This window comes from Alosa pseudoharengus, unplaced genomic scaffold, assembly GCF_046254945.1.
Source record: "Alosa pseudoharengus isolate Yale_2024_CS ecotype anadromous, Long Island Sound unplaced genomic scaffold, YU_APseudo_1.1 YU_APseudo_1.1_scf_13, whole genome shotgun sequence".
Classification (NCBI taxonomy): Eukaryota; Metazoa; Chordata; class Actinopteri; order Clupeiformes; family Clupeidae; genus Alosa; species Alosa pseudoharengus.
Window position 1 is genome coordinate 18143968 of NW_027468598.1, and position 27500 is coordinate 18171467.

Sequence of the window (27500 nt, forward strand, 5' to 3'; positions counted from 1 at the left end):
CTTCTCGGCCTACTTGGAAAGCTGCTTTCAAGCGTGGTATTACTGTTGTGGAGAACATTTCTGAACCTCCCCAGATAAAGTCAACCACATGGCAAGCAGGAACTCCCATGACATTACAGGAATCATCCAGCCAGTAGAATACTGCTGGGTCAACTTGTGACAGTACAGCTCCCAGTTGATACATAGTGTCTTTCACTTTATTGTACCAATAAAGAGAAGCGTCTGCTAGTCCGTAAACACACTTCTTCAGTCTCCACAGATTTCCTTGGCTCTGAGCCTCCGGTGGTGGAAAAATGTAGATATTTCGAGTCAATTCTTTTCCTTGTAGAAAGGCTGCTTTAATGTCCATAGAATTCAGTTGCCATTTCTTTTGACAGATGATGGCCATGATCATCCTTAGAGACTCGGAGGCACATGTAGGAGAGTCCTTTGGTAGCTCTTGTGTGTTTATTTCTTCGAAACCTCTAGCAACAAGTCTAGCTTTAGGTGCAACACCATCAGGAGTGTCTTTAAGTGTACACACCCACCGGGTTGAGATGCATTTTTGGCCCTCATCTCTCACTTCTTTAAAGACATCATTTCTTTTCCAGTTGCATAGTTCAGCTTGCTTAGCAGAATGAAAAACATCATTGTTCATCAGAAGAACGTCCTCTTCGTAACTGTCTGTGCACAGGTCAGCATGCTCGGATGGAGCCATGTGAACATTGTCCATCTGACTCAGATTAACTGACCCTGTAGTACCAGCAATTTCATCTGGTCCACTGTACTGCATGTTGTACCAATCTCTGTTTTTCCCAGTGGCCTTTACTGCATGGCCAAGAATCGTTCCTGTTATTATTTGTCCGCTTTCTTTGTCTGTATATGACACTACTTGTCCAGCTTTCAGCTGCAGATTTTCAGGAGTTGCGACTGTGTCTGTTTGTAAGGTATCAGTTTGTGCACACATACCCTGCTCAGGATGATACGAAGGAAGAAGAGCCTCACTGTTGTTGTCCAAGTCCGGTGAGTCATCATTTGTAGCCATCTCCTCCACACTTTCTGTGTCAGTGTCTTCATAATTGAGTCCAGAGTGTTGTAACATTGTTTGGCCTTCTGCTCCCGCTTGCTGAGTTTCTATATCTTCCAGCACTGTTTCCTGAGTATCAACCTTCCGCAGTCTGGAGTGATGTACACGGACATATGCCGCCGTGCCTCACAAAGATCACCACACCGTCTTGGCCAATGACCACACCTGGACCTTTCCACTCTGCACAATCAGCCCGTTTGTAGTATACTTTGTCCCCGGTTTCATATTGGTCATCATTCGCCCGCAGTTGTTTTGTGAAGGGCTCTTCGGATCCTCTCAGAGCATTCTGCCTCTGTGAAGGCTTGCCGTGCAGCATGTAAAGTTGCGATAAGCTGAGCCAACCAGTTATTTTGTGTAGTGTTTTCAAGGGCTGGTGGCTTGTTGGTTAAGACTGATGGCATATTTGGGTTTTGGCCGAACACAAGTTGGTATGGGCTGTAGCCGTGCACATTGTGCATTGAATTCTTTCCCATTAAAGCCCAATCCAGAGCCATTCCCCAACTACATCCATTGTCCTTTTTTATTTTCAACAGGATTTCAGTGAGGGTTTGGTTGTGTCTTTCCAAAAGACCATTGCTCCATGGACTGTAAGTATGAAGGTATATTGGGTGCAAAAGTGGCGAGCACATTTAATTGCAGATTTTGCATGTGCACACTAAAGTCCTAAATGTGTAACAGTAAAGTTGAAGTTGTACATATTTTTTTATATCTTGTTAACACAAAATAGGGGCTACGGGTTCACAAATCCTTTTTACAGGTACACAAATCCTATCCTGTGAGTCACAACTTTCAAGAATCACGCACTCGACACTTTTGCTCCAATCGTTGCAGCGCACATCCGTGTTTCATAATCTGAGAACATGCACAACATTTGTGCATTTGTAAACCCAAATGTGAACTAATACATCCGAAGTTGTGCATCTGTGAAATAATTTCTCATTAATAAAATTCTACAGATCACTTTGATTTTCTTGCACGACTACAAGTCAATTGATACAAGTGCTCGAATCTGCTTCTACGAGTGACGATACTTTTGCTCCTGGCTAGGTGATATAATAGGAGCAAAAAGATTTGTATGTGTGCACGTCGAGCGAATCGATCGAGAAAACAAGGCGGCCATAACGCCTTGCAATTCATAACGTAGTTAGTTCAAATAACGGTTCGTACTTCTCCTTTGGACAAGCACTTTTGAGTCTTGGAAAACACTTTTCCATTTACATCGGGATTTTGCAAACATTCAGAGTCAATAAAATGAGCCTGAGTAACGAATACAAGCAGCTGCAAGTAAGCATGCTAAACTTGACATCCAAACAGTATTCTAACGTTAGCTTTGAAATACTGCTTGATTGCATACTGTAACTTAACTTAGTTAAGTCTCCTAAATGTACATAGAAGGTAGCCTGATAACGTGGGATGCTGTACTGAGTGCTGAGTGATGAGTACTAAGATTTTAAATGAGTAACCACAATAGTAGTCTTAAGTAGCTTTTTTGCTGGGCCCAGCGAAGGCTGGCAATGTGTAATATTCCGCTGGTTGGTGGCGCACACACAAGTGTTCAGATTGATTGTCTATCCGTCTTTCACAACAATTTTCTTGGAGCAGATCTTCCACACAACTGCCATAGGGCTAATGCCAGGGGTTAGCTCAGCCCAGCTAACTGCCATAGGGCCAATGCTGAGAGTTCACAGACATGTGAAATAAGGGGGTAGTGACTGTGTGTGAGCATGTGTATCCAGAGGTAGGAGATCTGTATTGTATTTGCTCTCATATGTATTTGCTTCTATCTAAACGAGTGTCCTTGCCAACACAAAGCCACTTCCTGCCTCATGTGTCACAGCTGCCGTCACATTGTCATCACAGATAATGACAATGACACAAGTCACAGAATGAAGCATTGTGGGAGAATGACAGCCCTCCCACCCCCAACCCCACCCAACCTCCAGCTCCTGGCCCAAGCCTCGTCTGCGCCTGGCTTCCGGGTAAAGAGCAAACGTCAGCGGGGAGCATGAGTCAGCGTGGCATCTGGGACTATGCCGGGCTGTGCTGGCCGAATTAGTTGGTCTGGGCAGTAATTAGCTACAGCGCATTAGAGGGAGCAGAGGCTACAGAGATAGAGAGAGATAGAGAAAGAGAGAGCGAGAGAGAGAAAGAAAGAGGGAGAGAGAGAATGAGAGAGAGAGAAAGAGAGAGAAACACCTGGAGAGAGAGAGATATATAAAGAAAGAGAGGGAAAGAGAGGGAACGAGGGAGAAAGAGAGAGAGAAACACCTGGAGAGAGAGAGAGAGATAGAGAAAGAGAGAGGGAGAGAGAGAGAAAAGGAGAGAAAGGGAGAGAGAGAGAGAAACACCTGGAGAGAAAGAGGAGCTGAGGGCATGCCATGTGGAGCTGGAGTGGACGGTCTTAGCCTCAGTGTGAGGACACAGCAGGAGGAGAGAGAGAGACATGAGAGAGGGTTTAGAGGGTCTGTCCTCACTATGATGCCAAATGCTCCTTATAGGGTCTTCAGAGGTTTGCAGCACACAGTGCTGTGAACATTCTTCAAAAGATGTGCTTGTTACCACGTTTGATGACAGTTTAAGTAAGCGCAATATGTTTTGATAACATGACAAGGTTTTAATACCCTGGGCAATTTTGTGCTGGCACATACTGTATACGGCATATTATCACTAGCGTGAAAACGATAAAATCATCAACAGCTCTCTCTTGACGTCAAGGGAGATATTAGTGGAAAAACACTTGCGGACACTATCTAAATATTGTGTCATAATATAAACAGTCCTGCACATTATTCCTCCCCTTAGGTCATCATAGAGAGCTGCATAAGACAAAAGGATTTCAAAATGGGTCACAACGTCTTTGACCTCAAATCAGGTGCAATTCATTTTCCATTCAACAGTTCAATAGTACACGGCCACATTAGAGGAGAGCTACTGTATTCAATAGGTACGGAGTCATTGAACAAAACGGTGCTCACAATGAGACATCCACAATCCAATAGGTTTGACCTCTGACCTTAGTAAGACCCTTTTGATCTGTGGAACCAACCCTAATGCAGTCCTCGCCATGCTTACGGTGATGACCAGGACACTTATCTGATCACCTGATCTCTTTCAATAGAGACAAACACACACACACACACACACAAGCTCATATAAGCACAGCAAATGTACTGAATATAATGATCTGTGACTGCATTTATCTGATCCAATCTTTCTCTCATACATACACACACACACACAGGGAGAATGAATTGAATTGATAGAGAGAGAGAGAGCGAGATAAAGAGCGAGAGAGCAAGAAAGATCGAGAGAGAGAGAGAGAGAGAGAGAGAGAGAGAGAGAGAGAGAGACCAATGGCAACCATCAATATAATCCTTTAAACCTAAGATGATCTTTCAAAGGATCAGAAATAGGCCTCACAGGTTGAATGATGTCAGACTCACACTCTCTCTCTCTCTCTCTCTCTCTCTCTCACACACACACACACAGACAAAAGTGCCTGCAGGTGTTTTAAAGCCACAGTAACAGTTGGCATGCATCTTCTAACAATGCATAAAACAATGCATAAAAAGCTTCCCGGCAGCTCGGCTCGGTGCTGGGCCCTTACTGGTGTGTGGTGGGGCTGACGTTGATGCAGCGTGGGTGGCTCCCCGACTCAAACTTGCTGGCCAGCGTCACGTTGTTCCCAAACAGACAGTACCGGGGCATCTTCACCCCCACCACCCCCGCCAGGACTGAGCCCGTGTGGATCCCGATCCGGAGCTGAGAGAAGGAGGTAGAGAGAGGAAACGGAAAGAGATATACAGTAGGTTAAAATCAATCAGACAAAAGTGGGAACCAATCTGTGAGAACCACGAGACCAAGCTGTGAAAAGTCTCGAGACTGACTGACCAACCTAAAGTTTGACTATGAGCATACTGCGGTCACATCAGATCAGGCTCGCCCCAGGATGGGGTTCTCACAGCAACCCTGTCCACCCAGCCGCCTTCTGTGTGGGGGTGACATATCAGAGGCATGCATGGGGTGCTTTTTTGTCTCAGTGACCTGTTGCGTTGCAGACGATCTGTTTGCGTTAGCCAGGGGCCACTTCTACTTACTGTACCTACTTACGCTTTACACAGGAATTAAACCCCGAACTCTCACATATTAAACCATTACTATAACCACTTCACTATTTGCTTTCATGTCCTGTTGGAAGTTATAGGCAAAGTTATAGTTTATAGGCCTGCCTGTCATTATCACGAAATTGCTGTTAACTAACAAACAGACAGTTGTACTGTATGCATTCACTGAACCAAGATAGTGCAAATAAAACACAACTTTTCCACCAGAATATTCATCAGAACAGATATTAGTGCCGAAACCTTTCAGAATTCTTCACTTTCTGCAGACTAAAAAAAAACGAATATCCGCCATGTTTTTTTGTGCGTGCCGTGCACAATAAATACATTTGTCGTCATGCATCATACATGGTGCGAATAGCCCAGCTGTGTGGCCAAGACTAATTGTACCAGGTGTGCAAATAGCCACTCTGTTTATTTTAACACGGTGGAGAAAATTGCATTTGGCACTTCAGGGCTGTAGCCTCAGAAAAATATTAAAGCTATATGTGACAATCAGTAAGAATGTCCTCTAGTCGTAAGAATATTAATAATTCATTAGGACTATTTTCTGCTAAGACATTAAACATTTTAAGTTCAATGTACAATGCAAGACATGTAACAATGTCATAATCAGGAATTATTTGAATAAGATGGCAGTTTCACATATAAGTCCTTAATATTTGCACTCTGGCTGACAATCTTTACAGTACCCTGCATATGCATTTTACATTTACAAAACAAACATTTGTGTAACAAATTCTTTTTATAATTTTTTTATAAATTGGATGAGGTTTTCTCATACCTCATAAGAACTTGGTAATTTCAGTTTCAGGCAGAGAAACTTATTAATAGTTCCCAAGGTAACCCGAGTGGAACAGTGGATGAATTTCTTCATTAAGCTCTAAGATGTATGAATCTAATAAGTCATGTGTTTTTTGTTTGTTTGTTTTTTGTAAAATATGCGTATAATACCAAATGGGGATGGAAAGTCACCTGTGCAGCTTAGCAGAAAGTATGGAGACAGAGAAAACAGTCAATCAACAAAAACAAGAAATCAGGGGAATACAGAGTAAATAGAAATGGCATAATATGCCACATAAGGAACCGTATGTAAGAAATGTATTTCAAATAATCATAAAATGGCCCTGATATGGCACTAGACATTAAGAAATCATGTTCATTTCAAATACTTATATCACTGACAACAGTAGTCCGGCCAGGATATTGTCATTTAAAAAGTGAAGTTTATAAATGATGGAGTTGTGCCATTGCAGCATTCTTCACTTAAATGTAGTATGTGCCTCCTCAATTAATAGTGATTATAATCACTTGCTACACTTATTGTACACGTTATTGTATGGCCATGTAAGTATAAGCAGTAATGCAAAGGCAAAGTGTAGTATAGCCTATAAAACTACCAATTTTTGCCTGAATGTCAAAAAAACAAAATGTTTAATATTCACCTCACTTTGATCTATCTAATTATACCCTTTGTTGTTGAATTTGAAGCTTATACTTGGTGTACATGTAATAAAAACACAAAAATCTGTTTTTCTCAGTTTGGTGTTTTTGCAGATACTGCTCTTTGGCTTTGTAGGGCAGAGTTGGGACACTAACTGTTACTGTCATCTATGGTCTGGTTTTACTAATGAGGCATTAGACTCTTCTGTCTGAGTACTTATACCTATAAACATGATGATGAGAAGTACTCTCCAAGTACCTCTTTAAATAGTCTTGTCTGGAAGCGAAATGTTTTTAATTTGTTGTGTGATATAAGTGCTTTACATCTAACAGCTCTCTGGACTGATAGAGTATTGATTTAGGTAAACATATTCAGTTGTAAAATGTGTATCAAAGCAAAAGCATCCTCTGCAGTTACAAACACTGCATGGATCACACTGCCTGTGTGTTGACTCATGGCTAACTGCTGTAGTTAAACTACTGGTCACTTTAATAGGCAACACTTCTGTAGCAGAGGTAGAACTGAAATCATAAAAATGGACAGAGCAAGAGACTTAGAGAGGGAGAGAAAGAAGAGGGGGATGTCACAAGGTCAACACGGGAGTGCTAGATGCATGTCTCCACACTCTCTGTAACTAACCAATCAGTCTCACGACGCTCCCTGTGTATCCAAAGTTAATCCACAATTACGACCTCAGCTCAAGTGGAGGGTATTCCGAAACGCTCCAAGCACCTCAAGGACGCCGTCGCGCCTGGCATTGGGGCAGGAGTAGCTGAGGGCTGCGTTTGGAAAACCACTGGATTTGTTCCATTACTTGCACAATACAATTTCATGCCCGGTGCACAGAGCACGGCGTCCACGCCCTGCAAGCTGAATCATGACTCGCGAAATACTGCAGTACACTATTGGCCATATTAGATTATTACAACACTGAGTCGAAGCCAAAAACGGATTTAGGGAAGAGTGTGGGGTGCGGGGGCTGTGGAATCGTTCACAGCGCTACCACCACCACCACCACCCTCCCCCCCCCCCAAAAAAATGTATCAATAAATAAATACATAAAAAAATAAATAAAATATACCTAAAGTTCACAGCAAGCCAAAACACGCAGCATTAAGTGCTATCTTCAGCCCTCTTCTGTTCCTATTCTGCTTGCTCATCCACAACCAAATACCTTAAAGGATCATGATCATGTTGATCATGTTCACGGAATACTGTCGGTCGGGAAAAACGTGCTAAAGCAGCTTACGTGCATAGAAGCTGTGCTATTAAGGCATGTTCTAAACTGTACCTTTGTGCCTATTAACAGACTCAAAATGTGCTGTGCAACATGAACAGGGTCCTTACGACACCACTGCGAGTGTTCAACCCAATAGTTGTGAAGGAACAGTATAAATCCTGTGTTTGTAGCCTTGGCTGTCAGCCTACTTGTTTCCCTCCATTGCCTCCTGTAGCCTAAAGTCCATACCGAAGTCGAACTCATGCTTTTTCTCATTTCCACAGAGACCAAATGTGAAGTTTATGTCCAAAATAACGATGATTCAGCATTGCAATATTTATATATTAATATGAATGACTGTAGCAACATGGAGGCTCCAAATGAAAGCTGCAGCTGCATACTACTGAATGGAATATGGAGGACCAAAGATGACAGCATGAATACAATTGTGTTAAAATTGGCCGGATTTCTTCTTTAATGGCCGACCAAGGTGTGTGTGTGTGTGAGTAGGGGATTCTTCTTGAGGAGTGATTATCTCACTGGAGGGTTATAGGGGGAGGATTCTAATAATCTGCTGCTTACTCTCTCTTCTCTTCTGCTTCACTCCTCCACTCTCTCCTCCCCTCTTCATTGCTCTGAGCTGGTCGCTTGCTGAGTGTTGCATATCAATGCCGTTTAGCTACATATTCTGAGCTCTGAGCCCCGAATACAGTGCCTTAGTTTATTTTTTATATATATAGGCCTATATATTTCATTTTTTATTTATTTATTTACTATTACTTGTATTATTATTGTTATTATTATTATTATTATTATTCAATAATAACAAATGATATCGACCCTCCTCTCTATGCAGAAACAACAGAAAAGGTGAAAGAATAAGAGAGGTAGAGATGGAGTAGGATCAGGTCTGTAGGCCTTGGCTGCAGACAACTGCAGTCTATTTCTGGAAAATGGGGTCAGTGAATTAATCATGACTGCAGGCAATTAGCAAAGAATAACAGCAAAATGGAGTCCGCTCGTTGCGTTCTCATGTGTTCATCTGTGTGTGTGTGTGTGTGTGTGTGTGTGTGTGTGTGTGTGTGAGGACACTCGAGTTGTAAACACACACAAATCTGGACACATAAATAGACAAATTCTGGAGGCAGAGAAGGAATTGGTTTGGTTTGAGCAGATTAAAGAACAAAGAGGCGAAATCATGCCAGGGCCCCAGTGGTCATCAGGAGGTCAGCGAGCCTCAGGACTCTTAAGAGTCAGAATTCTAACATTCACAGATCGTCTGAAATCTCCAGTCGAGGAATGCCCTCACTCACACACACCCACATAGCTACAACTCCACACGCACATTCACATTTACATATGTGTGCACGCGTATGTGTGTGTGTGTGTGTGCACTGTGCATATGCACAGATCCATGACATGCATGTACTGTACTTTGTGCTATTCAAATACTCTGCTCCAAGAATGCCCAACTGATCTGATAGGGAGTGCCAAATAAAAACTGGTTTTAATGCATTTTTAAGGGAGATTTCCAGATGTATACAGAGGTTAAAATAATATATTTTAAATATTTGTATATGTGTTCCCTGTGTGTGCATATATTTTGATGAGAAAGTTTAATAGAGAAAAATTCTAGATACCATCATCCACATCACAGACCTATACCAGGCCTCAGTTTATACTCTCTATCTGCCACACAAGCTTCTGTTACAATCAAATATCATAGATGTCACCTCACCCTGCACAACCTACACACACACACACACACACACACACACACACACACACACACACACACACACACTCTCTCTCTCTCTCTCTTTACTTCTTTATTTGTGTGCACAATTGAACACATTTGGCAGGTGCAATAATTGCTCAGACATGATTGAGTCATAAGATTCTGGTGACGATAATAAAACAGCAGCACAACAGATGCTAAGGGCACACACACACACACACACACACACACACACACACACACACACACACACACACACACACACACACACACACACACACACACACACACACACACACACACACACACACACACACACACACACACACACACACACACACACACACACACACACACACACACACACACATACAGTGTGTCTGCAATGCTACACCCTGGTAGCCCTGCAAGGATTCACTGAGCAAAAAAAAACGTCTTCCCCTCCTCTCTGCTGACTCTAATCTAATTCCCATCCTTTGGACTCTTATTGAGTCTCCTCGGTAGCCATACGTCTCTACTGTTCTATGTGTAAGCACAGCAACCTGAGTAACAACAGGCTCTCTCACCACCAACCCTCCTGGCCAACAAAGCAGTACACACAACAGCAGCACATACACTCATTGGTGATATCTTATACAGCAAGACAACATTGTCTCACAAAGGGGGAATCAGTAAGTCAATTTCACACACACACACACACACACACACACACACATACACACACACACACACACACACACACACACACACTCTCTCCCTCTCTCTCTCCCCCCTCTCTCTCTCTCTCACACACACAGACACACACACTCTCTCTGTCTCACTCACACACACACACATACACACAATCTACAGTATCTCTCTCACACACACACACACTCTCTCTCACACACATAAACACACACACACACACATACTGTACTCACACAAAAACTCAGATGCCTGGACAGCAGAGAAATAACAAGTAGACCCCACAATACCTCTAGAATGATTCACGCAGCTCGTCACCATGCCGACAGCATAGTCAATTGTGGAGTTCAGTCACACCTGAGAGCACACACTCAAAAGTAACACTAACAACAGCTCTGATGCCTCGCTGTTTTATGTGTAATAAAAATATTACTTATGGAGATTCTGCCATTTAGGTAACTCTTACATCCAAAGCCAACTGGTTTCAAAAAGCATTCATGCATAGATCCTGTCCAGGATTTAAGCCCTAGCAGACTGCATACCTTATTAGCTGTGATATGTCTGCATACACACAACCCAGATGGCCTCATGATAAGTCTATTTCATAACTCTCTGGACTTCATCAGTTTCTGAACACACTCTGTGTATGTGTATGTGTGTGTGTGTGTGTGTGTGTGTGTGTGTGTGTCTGAGATAAGAGAGGGAGCTTGTCTAGGTTCACCTGTACTGGCACAGCACACCGTGTGGTGGGTGCAGACCACAGCTGGCGCTGATCACGCTGTGATATTACACTGGCGTGCACATATGCAAATACTCAACACGGGCCGCCGAGCACGGCTAAATATCAAGAGCGTGCACAGAGGACAGCGGAGAGAGAGAGAGAGAGAGAGAGATGCATGTTTTCTTAATGGCCTCTGGCAACTTGAGTTGGATAAAGGTTAATGTTTGGCTTTTTGCAAAAACTAAACTGTTAGGCAAGTGGGGATGAGGAAGCATGTCGGCTTAACAGTGATCGGACTTTATGTATACATATCGGTGTATGCATATTGGTGTATGGTGTTATCTGTACTGTATGTACATATTGTGTATGCATGTAAGGTCTGCCTGTTCATACAAATACCAGACACATGCAAATGTTTCACTTGCTACACATTGTTATGTGACCCTGAATATTTGAAGTATTGATTCACTTATGTTGTGGACAAAAGGGGACAGAAACCCCAGTGTGTGGTGTGCAGTGAATTGCTGGCGCATGAGAGCATAAAACCATCAAAACTAAAACACCACATGGAAAGAAAGCACCCTACTGTTAAAGACAAACCTGCCGAGTACTTTTGAAAGGTGACACAGGAGTTGAGGACTTGAGTCACAGGAGTGGTGACACAGGAGTTGAGGGCAAATGTGCCTAACGTCAGCATGTTCCAAACAAGTACTGACACTTAATGTGACTTAATGACTTAGGTACGAGTAGGTTGCCTTCACACTGGGTCCGTTTAACTGGACCATACCCAAGTGCAATTACTCCCCCCTAGCCCTGACCCAGCTGGTCTCTGTTCACATTACATTTTTGTTTGCGGACCTGGGTCCGTTGTCATAAACACTAGCGTCTATTTACCAATATCGCTTAGCAACGTCGCAAAAACAGCAGTTTCCTGATTTTGGAACAGATAGCATTTGAACTGCACTGGAGTTCTAACAAACCGTACCCCAGACCACTGTTTTCTAGCGGACCCTGGTCCGCACCCGGGTTTGGTAGACTGCGTTCACATTAGCAAACATTACCGAACCATCAGTCTAAACAAACTCAGGTCTGGACCAAATAGTCTAGTGTGAATGCGCCCTTAATGGAAATTGAGGGTCCCAAGGCCAGTGCAGATAAGAAACACTGGTGTATGGTTTGTAGCGTTACAAGGGTCTATCTCACATTTTTATCAAAATTGAGTTATAGACATAGACATTGAGTTATAGATTTTTCTTGAAGTTATATACATTTTTAGACTTTATATTTAAAGAGACTTGTTACAAATATCAGTATAACTCAGTGGAATTCTAAAAATATAAACCTTAATATCTCAGAACGAGACAGAACCTTAATTTGTTAAGTTATAATTCCAAGGGAACAATATGCTCACACTGACACATACACACATACATCCCAAACACTACACACCCACACCCTGTTGCTGAGACTGAAAACAAGAGATGATGTTCAAAAGCTAGGTACAGTAGCATCTGTGATCTCTCATTCTCTCTCTCTCTCTCTCTCTCTCTCTCTGAGTGTGTGTGTGTGTGTGTGTATTGTAAGTGAATGTATGAGTGAGTATGTGTGTGTGTGTGTGTGTGTCACACACACAATCCCCAGCAGATCAGCTGGAGCCGTGCTTAGTCACCACCATCAGCACCTCCCCTCCAGGCCTCCAGCCCACCGCCCAAAGGGACACTCAGACTTAACCCCACTACACATCAACCAAATGAGTGACTCACATCCTACAGCCTACAGAGACATGGAGATGGAGTGAGAGAGAGAGAGAGAGAGATCTGTTCTCTGCCCTCTCTATCTCCCTCCTCTCTGCCTTTCTCTCTCCTCTCTCTCCCCCTCATAGAGATATTTTTGGAGTACACGTTTAGTCGCTCTGCAGGGCGCACTCTGCCAACTAGCAAAAGCCTGACCCTACGGTGTCCTACAGAGCCCAAGAATAAGTAAATCAACTTCATATCGTTAAAACTCCCCAATCCCCTTCCCTTTGTCCCCCAAGGTAAGCGGACCTAATGCCACCACTCTTAATGATCATCTGTGTACCGAGGAGACAAGGGGGAGGAAAAAAAAACCTTCCAATCAATTATAAAGCGTTAGCGAAGGATTCTTTTTATCGCCATGGCAACAGCGTTCCGTGTTCCGTCACCCCATTGTGCTGCCACGAGCCACCTCCACCCCAGCCCTTCCTCACCCCCCGCCTCTGAACGGGCCCCATTACACAGCAAGCATCCTCACGAGGTGGCAATCACACCAGTTAAGCCCGGCCAGACTCCTCTCTCTCTCTCTCTCCCTCTCTCCCTCTCTTTCTCCCTTTCTCTCTCTCTCTCTCTCTCTCTCTTTCTCCCTCTCTTTCTCTCTCTCTCTCTCCCTCTCTTTCTCCCTTTCTCTCTCTCTCTCTCTCTCTGATGCTCTCTGCCAAGGAGCTCCATTGTGGCCGTCTATTAATTACGCACGGTTATGTGGCAGCCCCGTCATTCCACAGGTGTTGGCGGTGGTAGCGGCATGTTTGCGTTATTGAAAGGAAAGGAAGAGAGACAAAAAAAAAGAGCGGAAGAGTGCAATTGAGTCATCTTGTGTTGTCATCATAAAGAGAGAGAGAGAGAGAGGAGGAGAGATACAAAGAGAGAGTGAGGGGAGTGAAGGCTGACAGCTCTTCTCTTTAAGCTGTCAGTAGAGTGTCGACAGTCAGCTGATGAGAGTGAGGTGTGTCTGTACGTCACTAAGAGCCTCTCAGCTGAAAGGGGGTGGAGGAGGGAGAACTATGCAGCAGCGTAAGTGTCCATGCATCTGCAATACATACTCCAGTCTAGTCTATAACCTCTCATCTCTAGCCATCTCTCTCTGCACCATGCTGATAAGAGGCCTCTATCTCTCTCTCTCTCTCTCTATATATATTCCCATGTTATCCGATAGAGGCTATGACAACTGATAATTCATGTCAACATTTCTGCTCCACTTGCGTACACATTTTTCCGAGGACAAATGAAAATGGAGGTGTGTGTGTGTGTGTGTCCGTGTCCGTGTGTGTCACGCATGTGTGTGTGATTGCCATAGAGTGGTTGAGGTACAGGTCATTCCTTTTCCCCAGTGGCCATTTTTGTGCACTTGACCTCTACTTCCTTACTTGCTCCTTGCTACCTCCTCCTGACTCTTTTTCATCTGCTCCTCCTCAGCTCTGCACCTCTCTCTGCCCCTCGTCCCTCACTCTGCACTGGGGGAGGCATGAGGCAGCAAGGGAGCAGTTGGGCTCCCCTTTCTCCCCAAATGGAACCACTACTGGCTCTGTTACACTCCTTTACTCCCACGCACACACACACACACACACACACACACACACACAATGCCTCTCTCTCTCTTTCTGTCTCTCTCTCTCTCACTCCATCATTCTCTCATACACATACACATACACACATACATACACACACACACACACACACACACACACACACACACACACACACACACACACACACACACACACACACACACACACACATACACACACACACACACGTGCGCGCTTCTCACTCTCTCTCTCTCTCTCTCACACACACACATTGTACAGAGTAGACACATACAGTCGCTCAGATACATACCTGTAGTCTCATGATGGTACCACGGTGCATGGACAGAAAAAGCACTCTTTCACACACACACAAACACACACATACAATTACGGCAGAGATTCAGCAGGCAGAAAGAGCTATGGCTTTGAGGATGGGCGATGGAAAGAATGACAAAGACAGAGGGAAGAGAGTGGAAGAGAGAGGGATGTGGACACAAACAGACAGAGAGAGGCACTAAGTGACAGATGACGAGGGGAGGAGGGGAGAGTTCACACGAGCCTGACAGGGCTGGACTGTGAGGAGCATCATGAATGATAAGAGATAGAGAGAGAGAAGAAAGAGAGAGAAGAAAGAGGGAGAGGAGAGAGAGAGAAGAAAGAGAGAGAGGGAGAGGAGAGAGAGAGAGGTTACAAAGATGGAGAGACACAACCAGTGAGGGAAAAAAAGAGAGAGACAGGAGGCCAGGCGCAGAAACGGGGGAGTGAGAAAACCAACGTGTGAATTTATCTCCGAGGCGACGCGCTGCATGGCAACGGTGGCGCTGGAGACCAACATGGCAGGAGTCCCCGCCACTCGCTCCCATACGAGCCACGCTTACACACACACAGCCCATCTCCACTCTCAGCTCCCTTCTCATGCAGTCACTCGCACTATTCAGTGTGTGCGTGCGTGCGTGTGTGTGTGGTGGTGGTGGTGGGTGGATGGGTGGGTGTGGTTGTGGATGTATGTTTCCCTGAGAGTTCAGTCTGAGTAAAGTTTCTGTGGAAAACTGAAAATTGGGGAACTATCCATTAAAGATCCATTTGAATCGCTTGGCTAAGTCACTGAATGAGACAACAAATCAGTGTCAGATGCAGTCTGTTCACGATGTCACTGAGTTCTGCTCTTCTGAAAGTATTCCCTTAAAAAAGCATTCCCCCAACACACACACAGATACACATGTGTACACACACACACACACACACACACACACACACACACACACACACGCGCGCACACACACACACACACACACACACACACACACACACACACACACACACACACACACACACACACACACACACACACACACACACACACACAAATAAAAGCACATTCTGACTTCAAGTGTTCATATTTGTCACACTTCCACAAGGATAGACTGTTTCCCTCAAATGCACCCAGCGACTGATCCTCCCGAAAGGAACACAAGTTCATGAAATGATGATTAATGACCAAAACCTGCTGAATTAATCAGTTGAAGTCTGAGACGAAGGCAAATGTAACAGTGAGCCTTTCCAAACACTAATTCATCAGTGACGCTCTACTTAATCATTTAAAGCCCAAAACAAATTGCACGCCAGATGCAGTCTTTGCTTCACAGGCTGCCTTCACAGGCTGCCATCTAGGGATGTAGATTAATATGTACTTCTGCAAAAGTATGAATCGTGGACAGCATTCACCACCATAGCGTGTGTTATTCTCCTGTGACACTGTGAAAAGTGAGTGTGCACACACACACACATACACATACGCTTCTTCACTTAAATCAAACTACTTATGGCCACCTGCCAGGCAGTGGAGTTTGAGCTAGAGCTGCTATCTGGACAGCAGTAATGATGTCTCTCGACACACATCCCACACCTGGGCAGGGCTTATCTCTGGGCTGCTCTGCAGATGCTCAAACTGCAGATGCTATAACTAAAGATCTTTCCCTCTGCAGTATAGTGGTCAAAACACCAGACAAACATATCTCTTAGAGAAGGCATGCTTAGCTAAGAACGATTTGGAAAAGATTTTAAGGTACAGCTTTAGGTATGAGTAACAAACAACATTGCTTCCGGACCCCCAGCCCAATCTCTACATGGATGGAACAGCTTGAGAGATATGCTACACTCTTAAAACGAATGTGTTGTCCCTATGTAGACACAGAGATGTGTTGTTTTCAACTCAAGTTGTGTTATTTTCAAAACATATTGTGTAACAAATAAAAAAAGGAAACAACACAAACTGTGTTGTCCCTATCTGGACACAGAGATGTGTCAAAAACAAAGTAAATTGTGTTGTTTTTAACACATTAATTTTAAGTGTAGACGAGGGCATGCATTTGCAGAGATCTTATTGCATAGATGCTCAATATATTTTACATTAACATGTCAAAATGTTACCCCAGGCCTTCACTGACCAGTAGGCTAGCCAGAAAACGCCTCCATCAGTCTCAGTAGCCAGAAATCGCCTCCGCTCACCTCGATGGGATTGTAAATATTGACAAACCACAGATGCTATAACTAAATATCTATCCTTTTGCAGTATATTGGTGTGAACATCAGACAAATGTATTTCTTAGAGAAGGCATGCTTAGCTAAGAATGTTGTGGAAACATAGCCTCAGGACCCGCAGCCATACAATCTCTACATGGATGGAGCAACTTGAGAGATATGCTAGACCAGGGCATGCATTTGCAGAGATTTCATTAGCATAGATGTTTTATATACAGTATGTACTATGAGGCGGACATCCTGGGTCCTGCCAAGTATTTGATCCAACCATTTAGTAAACCAGCTCATCCTCATTAGCAGCCAGGTACATCAGGTAATTAGTGATATACCTCCTGTGTTAAGTGCACAGATAGAAAGAATATATGGCAGGACGTTTACTTTCAGGAACTGGGATGTTCGCCTCTGCATGTACTTCCCCACGTGTCCCCAGTAGCCAGAAGACGGTTCTGCTCACCTTGATGGGGTTGCCGTCTGGTGTGAGCACCTCCTCCGACAGCTCCATCATCTTCAGAGCCATGAGCGCGATTGGCCGAGCATGGCTGTCACTCTTGCGATGGAGGCCGCCCGCCACACAGTAGGCATCACCTATTGTCTCAATCTGTGGAGACAGATGTGAGAGTTCAGAGGAGATAGACCCATATGAAGGCAGGGTATGCAATCGCTTACGGGCCCGCAAAACTTTGACAGAAACAAATTAGCGGCCGGGCCCCCTTACAAATATTTTACCCGCGACCGAGCCTGTCACTGTAACACGCTCCTGCTCAATAGTGTCCCTCTTTAAGAATGTCGCCTAAACACACACACACACACACACACACACACACACACACACACACACATATATATATATATATATATATATATATATATATATATATGCAGTAATATTATTACTACAATATATTTAATTACATTATTAAAACATATTTTAGAGATCATTAAAATACATTTTGTGGCCACTAGATCTGGAATGTCCAGTGTGGATGATACAAACCCATCAGTATAGTGTGATGGCATGTTTGTTAACAAGCATTGTATATCACCAAACACATGATGTATAATAGACACCTATTATCATAAATATGAATTGGACAACAAGAGACATATAAAACACCATTCAATTACTAACCTGCATGCATGGATAATGGAATAGATAAGGAAACACAAGCACATAAACCCACATTGCTTTGTAGGGATAGAGAAACAGATGACGTACTTATGATTTGATTATATTATTAGATCACTTGACATTCTAACCTGTGGAATGATATTCAATCGGACAGAGGCACAAACACTACGCTCGCATACATACACACACACACACCAACACACACACACATGATTGTATATGTACATTCTGCTGTAAGTCCATCCAGGCGAAAGGTTAATGAGGGAAATGAGCTGCTAATCCGCGTGAAATGAGGGGTGCTGAGTAAGCACGTCGGCCAAATTACATCCAGCTATAACAGGACACACACAGGAGACGGGCACCTGGGGTTTGGGTGAGTGTGCGTAGGTGTGTCTGTCTGTGTGTGTGTGTGTGTGTGTGTGTTAGAGAGAGAGGGAGAAAGAAAAGGGAGGTGTGTGTGTGTGTGTGTGTTTGTGTGCGTGTGTGTGTGTGTGTGTGTGTGTGTGTGTGTGTGTGTGTGTGTGTGTGTGTGTGTGTGTGTGTGTTAAAGAGAAAGCCTTAAAGTGAGAGTGTGTGTGAGAGTGGGATAGAGGGGTAGGACGTTGCCCTATGTGGCATGTTCCTCTGTGCTGACTCAACTCTAGTCCATCCCCCCATTCATACGGGATGAGTGGTCTGTGTTAATGGCCCCGCTGGCCAATGCACTAGAGTCACTTTGGCATGCCAGATTATTGACACACGCTTGTTAAGTGCGATTACTCTGCTCATTTGTCAGGCCGTATTTTTCCACCGCCCCAGGAAAACACGACCCCAACAAAAAAAAATAATAAAGTGCAGTGCTGTGCTGTGCTGCAGCGATGACATGCTAAGGTACCCACACGCTAACACATTGATATTGGAGTCTGTGGCATGAGGGGAGGGGATGAGGGGATGTTATCATACTCCCAGACATGCACACACTCACATACAGTATACAGGGAATGCAGAAACATGCACACTATTCTTGGTGGTTTTCCATAATCACTCCACATTTGTTCTCAGGAATATAAACTTGCAAAAGATGCTCATTCAATGCATCTGTAGGTTTTTTGCATTTGAATCAAGCATGCAAATGCATCTATGTTTTTATGATGTGTAAACATGGGCATATGCGTTGGCATGTGGTATTTATTTGCCTATAGAAGCCCTGTCCTAGTGAGCATTCAGTATCTCACACTCATAGTGAAAGCATAGGTGAAAAGCATATGCTTTTTCATGTGGGTCAGAGCACATGTATTGTACTCTACACATACAAATTATAATAAATAAACAAATAAATTGTGTGTGTGTGTGTGTGTGTATTTGGGTGTGTGTGTGTGTGTACACATCCAGGTTCCTGCTCCAACACACACGAGCTAACACGTTTACAGCCCATTAAGCAAATGCATGACACACATGATCTCCTGTGTGTTTGTGCACATGTGTGTGCCCGTGTGTGTGTGTGTCCATGTGTACATGTGCGTGTACTTCTGTGCATGTGACACCCCCGCACGCCTCACCTTGTACACGTCCAGTATGCCGCACTGGTAGTCGAAGCGCGTGTACAGCTCGTTGAGCATGCTGATGACCTGCATGGGCGTGCACTGGGCACACACGGCCGTGAAGCCCACGATGTCCGAGAAGAGCATGGTGACGTCGTCGAACTTCTTGGCCTGCACGGGCAGACCCTGCCACAGGCGTTGCGCCACGTCGCCCGGGAAGATGGAGTAGAGCAGGTCCACCGTCCGCCGCTTCTCCTCCTCCAGCGCCTGGTGCGTCCGCTCCAGGGTGGCCTTCAGCTTGTCCATGCGCTTCTTCAGGCCGTCCTGCGCCTTGGCCTGCTCGCCCACCAGGATGACGTCGCGCGTGGCGTCGTGGATGGGGATGTCGGACAAGTGCAGGCCGCGGCCCATCAGCTCCTCCAGCTTGTCCACGCGCGGCGAGCCCAGGAACATGAGCGAGCGCGACTCTGGCACGTGGATCATCTGACCCTTGATCTCCATCACCTGGGAAGGACAGACAGAGAGGGGACACTATTACAAGAGTTCTATCATTTTTTATTTACATTATCATTTTGTCATGTATCACATTTGCCATGCTTTACATATTACTTCATTTTTTTATCTTATCGTCAAAGCACCCTCTATTGCAATTTTGCATTATAAATAGAGCTTGACTGACTGACTGATTAATGAATTGAGTACATCATGTAATACATTATGGTGACAAAACAGCAGCCTGCTATTACATATACGATTGTAAAATTCTTGAGCATCCTTAATGTCTATAATTGAAAGGTAGAGAAGGAGAGGAGGTTGTACTGTTAGATATTGCATGACAATTAGTAGGGGTTCTAGAGAATGATTTGTGTGAACCAGGGGAGGCATAGAAGAAGAGTGATGATGAAAGGTTAGCTTGTAAGTGATAGAGGCCACATTTATCACCCAAAGCCACATTTCACAGTCAGATTTATTCAGCTCAAAGTCACTTTACCAAACCGGGCGGCGGCTGGTCAATGAGCACATTCATTTTGTACGGTCGCTCAGGTTTGTGAGAGACAGAGCTAATGACTTTCCAACTACTTCAATAGACCGCTAACAGAGACGCAGAGAGCAGAGAAAGAGAGAGAGCTAACAATATAGATAACGGATGAGAGGGAGTGAGGAAAATCACATAGAGAGAGAGGCCGAAAGAGGTAAAGAAAATGTGAGACACATTTTGTGTCTCCTCATTTGGGCTTCCCAAAATGTATTTCAAATGGGTAGCTCTGTGTGTGTGTGTGTGTGTGTGTGTGTGTGTGTGTGTGTGTGTGTGTGTGTGTGTGTGTGTGTGTGTGTGTGTGTGTGTGTGAGAAAGAGAGAGAGAGAGAGAGACTGTGTGTGTGTGTGTGTGAGAGAGAGAGAGAGTGTGTGTGTCTGTCTGTCTGTGTGTGTACAGTATTTATGTGTGTGTGCATGTGTCTGTATGTGTGTGTGTGAGAGAGAGAGAGAGTGTGAGTGTGTGATAGTGTGTGAGTGTGTGTGCAAGAGAGAGAGAGGGATGAGTCTGCTTTCCGTGTGCCCATCTTTGTTGACATTCAGGCGGTTATGTCAAACAGATATTGGTGAGCACGCACGCATGCACAGACACACAGGCTGCCGCTCGCTTTGAGTCGGTCACTCATTTAGCAAATGCGTGCAGTCAGCCATGACTGTCTGGGTACTCCTGCACTCTCTTTTTCTCCCCATCTTTTACTCTCTCTCTCTCTCATTCTCTCTCTCTCTCTGAAAACAGAGGGCCCTGTGCGACAGCTGAAACCTTCCCCCACCTCTCTGCATCCTCCTTGCGTGTCACAGTTAAAAACCTCCCCCTGCATCTGCAGTGCGCTCATGACAGGATTTCACACACGCTCTTGAACATTCACAAGCATATACAGAATAAACACACAAACATTCACTAGCTCACACACACATAAGAGTATGCACACATACAAACATGAACACACACACACACACATACCAATGTCAACAGATGACAGCACACACAAATCCCAGCAACACATCCCCAGACACACACACACACACACACACACACACACACACACACACACACACACACACTGAGCACCTCCTGCTTCAGTCCTGCTGTTGGGGATCTACTGTATGCTCCTGTTGTGAAAATATACACACCCTTAAACACACTCTCCCACACACACGACTCTCCTGAAAAGCCAGACAGTTCTGTGTGCACAGAGCCACAGCAGATTCCCAGCAGACACACACACACACACGCACGCACACACACACACGCACACACACACACACACACACGCACACACACACACACACACACCGCACCCAGCTGCAGCTGGGCCAGGGAGGAGAGAGGATCAAAAGAGCTGAAGCCTTGTAGTGCACTTTAATCCCCACTAACTACCTCTCTGGCTCTCTCACTTCTCTCTCTCTCTTTCCTTAAATATTACTCATCTTGTTCAAAGTACTGTACACACCTCATTCACCATTTTTGGACTCTTTTCTCAATCTATTGCTCCATGTCTTTTTATATCGCACACAATCTCTCTCTCACAAGGTCTCTATTTGTCTCTCTCTCTCTGAGTTGGGGGAAGACTGTTTTCTCACGATGCTTTTATTAGCCGTTGGTTGCTATGGTGGAATTCCAGGGCTTGCTTGTACACTCTCTCTAACCCCCTTTCTCATTCTGTCTACCTCAGTCTTTCTTTCTTTCTTTCTTTCTTTCTTTCTCCCTCTCTCTGCCTCTATCCATCTATCTCCCCTCTCTTTCTCTCTCTTTCTCTCTTTCTCTTTCCTCCCCCTCCTCCTCCCCCTCCCCTAAGAGTGAGAGTTCTCTTCATTCTTGCAGGCAGGACTTGCAACATGTGTTAGCGTGGAGCAGGACTGTGAGTCTGGGGATTGGAAGTCAAAAATAAAGCAAACAGTCGCCTCATGCGTCTGAGAGCCTCCCAGTCTGTCTGAAGATCCAACATATGGGATGGACAGCCCATGTGTTCTCACTGTCCCCTCTCTGCCGGTCCGTCTCGCTTTGGTCGTCTGCTTTCTGGCTGGTCTTTTCACCTGCTGTTCCCATTGTGTTAGTCTGAGTAGTTAATGCTGTCTCCTCGATCTCCAATCCTCTTCTGGTTTTAACTCTGTGTCTCTTTTGCTTTTTTTTGCATTTGTATCTTTCTTTTTCATCTTTCTTTTTCTTTCTTTTTTATCTTTCTTTTTCTCAACTCTCTCGCTCCCTTTCTGTTGTTTCACTGAGATACATATGAGAATGATGGTGTAAAACAAACAACAACAAAAAAAAGTCATGGAAAAGACAAATCATGAAACAGAAACATTGCCACAGGCCAGCACTGAAATGCTTTCTCACACTGATGTTCACACAGATGAAGATGCGGTCAGGATATCAACAGCCCGTGCTCTGGTGTGTGGAAGACCATGAGAGAAACGGGGTGGAGAGGGCATGTCCTTCTCCTTCACTGCCCCTCCACCTCTGCTGGGCCATCAACCCCTAAGGCCCCTGCTCATACCAAGTGTGTCTCTGTGTGTCGGTTTAGTCGAGTCTGAATATACATGTGTGAGTCTACAGAATTATCCATGTGTGTGTGTGTGTGTGTGTGCCCTTGAGTAGAAATGTGTGTGTCCCCTTGAGTAGAAATGTGTGTGAATGCGTGCATGTACGTCAATGTACTCTACTGCAGGGGGTCCTCTGCCCCACCTGGGGGAGATGACTACAAAAAGTGGCAGAGAAAAATAGGGGCGAGGGTGTCTGGCTGGCGAGTTAGCTAGGTTAGGGGCAATAAAAACAGGTGTGTGTGTGTGTGTGTGTGTGTGTGTGTGTGTGTGTGTGTGTGTGTGTGTGTGTGTGTAAGGGGGGGGATACAGAAGGCTAGGCTAACCCTGCTAGCTCAGGAGTCTGGCCTCCAGTAGGCCTGTTTTCACAAGCTGTTGTCACAAAAAATTATTCCGCCTCGGAACAAGCCAGAGCCGCACCACCCAATGGATTATTTATAGAATCTCCTTCTAGATCTGCATAATGCATACAACCTACATCTCCGCCGTTAGAGGACCGGGGGGTGGGAGCGAGAGTGTACGCACGCATTCGCACACACACACACACACACACACACCTCTACAGCTCTGCCAAAGAGAAAGAGAGCAAAGAAAGGGAGAGACAGAAAATACACAGCACAGCACAGACACCTCAGTGGTTATGCCTTGTACTTTCTGTCTCTCTCTCTCTCTCTCTCTCTAACACACACACACACACACACACACACACACACACACACAAACAGACACACACAAACACACACACACACACACACACACACACAAACCTCAATCTACAGCTCTGTAGCTATGCCAGCCAGGGCATGAGAGCACACACATCAACACACTCCACAGTGAGCAAACAGCAGAACACATACACACACAAACAGACACACACACAGACACACAGAAGGGCACACATACACAAACACACACACACACACACACACACACACACACACACACACACACACACACACACACACACACACACACACACACACACACATACAGAGACACGCACAAAGAGAGAGAGACAAACACACACACACACACACACACACACACACACACAAACATGCCCTCTCACACAGATGCAGTTCTGAGGCCAAATGTGCCTGAGATATGGGAGCATCTGTTTTACGCTGTGCTAACATGGGAGAGCAAGCCCCAGAGAAAGAAGGAGAGAGAGAGAGAGAGTAGCACAAACACACACACACACACACACACACACACACACACACACACACACACACACACACACACACACACACACACACACACACACACAAGTCCGAGTGTGACACAACGCAGCACAGAGCAGTGCAGCACCGCGTGCATAGCACATCTCCATGGAAACGTGATTACCGACATGACTGTTCGGCACACACCTCTCCATGCAAGGATTGGCACATGGCAAGTGGACACACACACACACACACACACACACACACACACACACACACACTTATGCATTCAGGGATTGTTTTTTTAGGTACAGAGAGCCGAAGCTATCAAACATGCCAATTACAGAGCAGCACAGAATTGGAGAAAGCGCAGTGAGAGAGGGAGAGATGGATGGAAAACACACAATCAGGGCAAACAGCACATAAAATATGTGCTGACTGGTGAGGTGCCCACACGAACACACACACCCACACCCACACACACACACACACACACACACACTCTCTCTCTCTCTCTCACTCACAGACACACACAAATATCTAGAACAGAAGGGTTTCACAGCCACAGCAAACACTGTGTGTGTGCAGACCAGAAAAGAGCTTTGTGTATATTTCTCTTGCTACGACACACACACACACACACACACACACACACACACACACAGGCACTCAGTCATACTCACACATGCACAAAGCAAATTACACTTGAACCATGTTCTCTCCTCTCTTTACTTGCACACTAAAAACATTAGCACAAACTCAAGCTTCACATCAGCACAGCAAAGGCAGAATTTTTCTTACACACACACACACACACACACACACACACACACACACACACACACACACACACACACACACACACACACATTCAGGCCATAAAGGTGGCAATCCACTCCAAGTCATCCCTGCGAGACACATACACACTTATATAACAGCCAGCTAAAAACCAGCAGCCTATTAATATATAATCAGCCATGAGCTCAAAGACATATGCCGCCGTCGGTCCTGAAGTTGGGCCGACGCGGGCCTTGGAGCACAGCCTATGATTTGTTAATGGCTTCGAGCAAGGCTGCGGACACACTGCTGGGGTTTCGCCCTGTGCCAACACAACAGCACTAGAGACAGAGCTGTAAAATGGAGAAAGAGAGAGAGGGACGGAGGGAGGGAGGGAGGCAGTGGAAAGATGGAGGAGGAAGAAGTTGAGGATGAGAAGATGAGAGAGGATGAGGGTAGGAAGAAGCTGTGGCTGTGGAAAGGGGGATGATTTGAAAGAGGTGAAGGAGACTAGGGCTGTCAGAAAGATATGAAAGAGAAGAGAAATAAAGAAAGAAAGAAAGAGAGAGAGAGAGAGAGAGAGAGAGAGAGGATGACGGGGCAGAGAAATAGAGAGGAAGGAAAGAGGGGCCACTCTGCTACAAAGCCTGCATGTAAACAGCCAGTCTCATTACCATATAGAAGCGGCAAAGCCTCAGAGCACAAGTCAACAACTGACTCACTCACCTCAACACACACACACACACACACACACACACAGTCACACAAAGGCCACAGAAAAGAAGACAAGACGCATTTCCATATAAAACAAAAAAAGTGAGTGGCCATGTCCATTAGTGAGAGTGAGTGAGAGTGCCTCCCAAATGCCATGAAAGGAGTCTGACCCCTGTGCATTAGCACTACTGAAGGGGTGCACCACCCTCCAGCCTCTTACACAGCACCTGGAGGAGGCTCCCTGGCCCGGGTTCCCCAGCCCTGCAGTGGACCCTCCTCCTGGTCACAACCAGCCAGCCTGTCCAGGCTGAAGACCTGAGCCGTGATGGGCAGAGAGGAGACTTGGGAGACAAAATCAGGACAAACATTGGGGTAGGCAGGGCAGCCTAATTATGACAATTACACGGCAGTTTGCAGAACTTCTGTCTTAATCTTTTTAATTGGCATTAACTCTGGGGCCAGAGAGACTGAGCTGAGGGAGGAGGGGTTTGGGTTTGGGAGATCGGTGAGCTCCCATTTGCAGAACATCTTCACTCTCACTGACTTCACTAAAGAATGCTTTTATTCAACGCAGCTGACACTGCTGATGGGAGAAGTGCGTGTGTGTGTGTGTGTCTGTGTGTGTGTGTGTGTGTGTGTGTGTGTGTGTGTGTGCAGTAATCTAATACTGAGCATGGCAGCCCAAACTGATTGTATACAGTGTACAGTATACTGTACACTGTGAATAAAACAAAGATTTTCAGCCAAAAGCCGAGCTATAAATAACAGGGCAGACCTGAGGACCAATCGTTTTACATAAACGGATTCATCTGGCATTTAACATCGGCAACCTTCAGGGCAACACACACATTTTTTTCAGACGTTTTTTCAGACGTTGCGGCTGAGATCTCCGACTGGCCCATGGTGGCCATGGTGGCGTGTTTGTCCACTAAATGAATAAATGTAAATGTATGATTTATGTGACCCGTTTAGTCCCTCAGCTGCGCTGGCTGCTGAGCGAGGCAGTGGCGGCTCACATTTTTTTTAAAAATGAAATAGTAAAAGGACGGCAGGCACCGCCGTTTTACATGACAAGGACACGAAAGGCAGAACAAACTGCTTTCAGCGGCACGTCGGGGAGGATATCTTTGATCTTCAGTCCACCCTACTGAAATCATAAAACATAAGAGAGAGGGAGAAAGAGAGAGAGAGAGAGAGAGAGAGAGAGAGAGAGAAGAGGTGCACAAAGAGGAGCACACAGAGAAAGAGAGTGAAAGGAAAGATAGTGTAAAAAGAGAGTGAAACAGAGAGAAAGTTAATGAATGAGGGTAATATATCTATCTATATATATACAGCTCTGGAAAAAATGAAGACGGTTGCTGGGTGACTTTCAAATGAGTTGACGGTCATATTCAAAATTAAGAGACCACTGTAAATTTGAATATGACTGTAAACTCCAAGTCCATAGGCGTCCCTGTGCACAAGCCTTTAGTGATACAGGTGCAGTTGAGGCAGGTAAGTAGGCCTATAATCCAAAAGTGAAAGATCAAAGTCACTGCACAGTGATCACTATTAACATACCAAATAAAAAAGTTTGCTCCAAATAAAAAACCTATGACTGTCAACTCATTCGAATGTCACTCAGCAACCGCAGGATAACATCGGAAAAATATGCAGTGGTCTCTTAATTTTTTCCAGACCTGTATATAGAGAGAGACAGATCATAAAACATAAGAGAGAGAGGACTGTAAGAGAGAGAGAGAGAGAGGCTGGTTGATTGCTT

At 44.9% G+C, this 27500-nt stretch overlaps 1 protein-coding gene across 1 annotated transcript in view; it reads right to left on the reverse strand.

Moving 5' to 3' along the window:
- The window catches only part of gucy1a2 (guanylate cyclase 1, soluble, alpha 2), a 52490-nt gene that overhangs the window by 4243 nt on the left and 20747 nt on the right, over window positions 1-27500 (reverse strand). Inside the window, exons 7-9 of the mRNA XM_076281545.1 lie at window positions 19527-20012; window positions 17314-17457; window positions 4674-4828 (exon numbers count right to left, since the gene is read on the reverse strand). Of these exons, the coding sequence (XP_076137660.1) occupies window positions 4674-4828; window positions 17314-17457; window positions 19527-20012 (785 nt within the window). The remainder of the gene's footprint in view (window positions 1-4673; window positions 4829-17313; window positions 17458-19526; window positions 20013-27500) is intronic.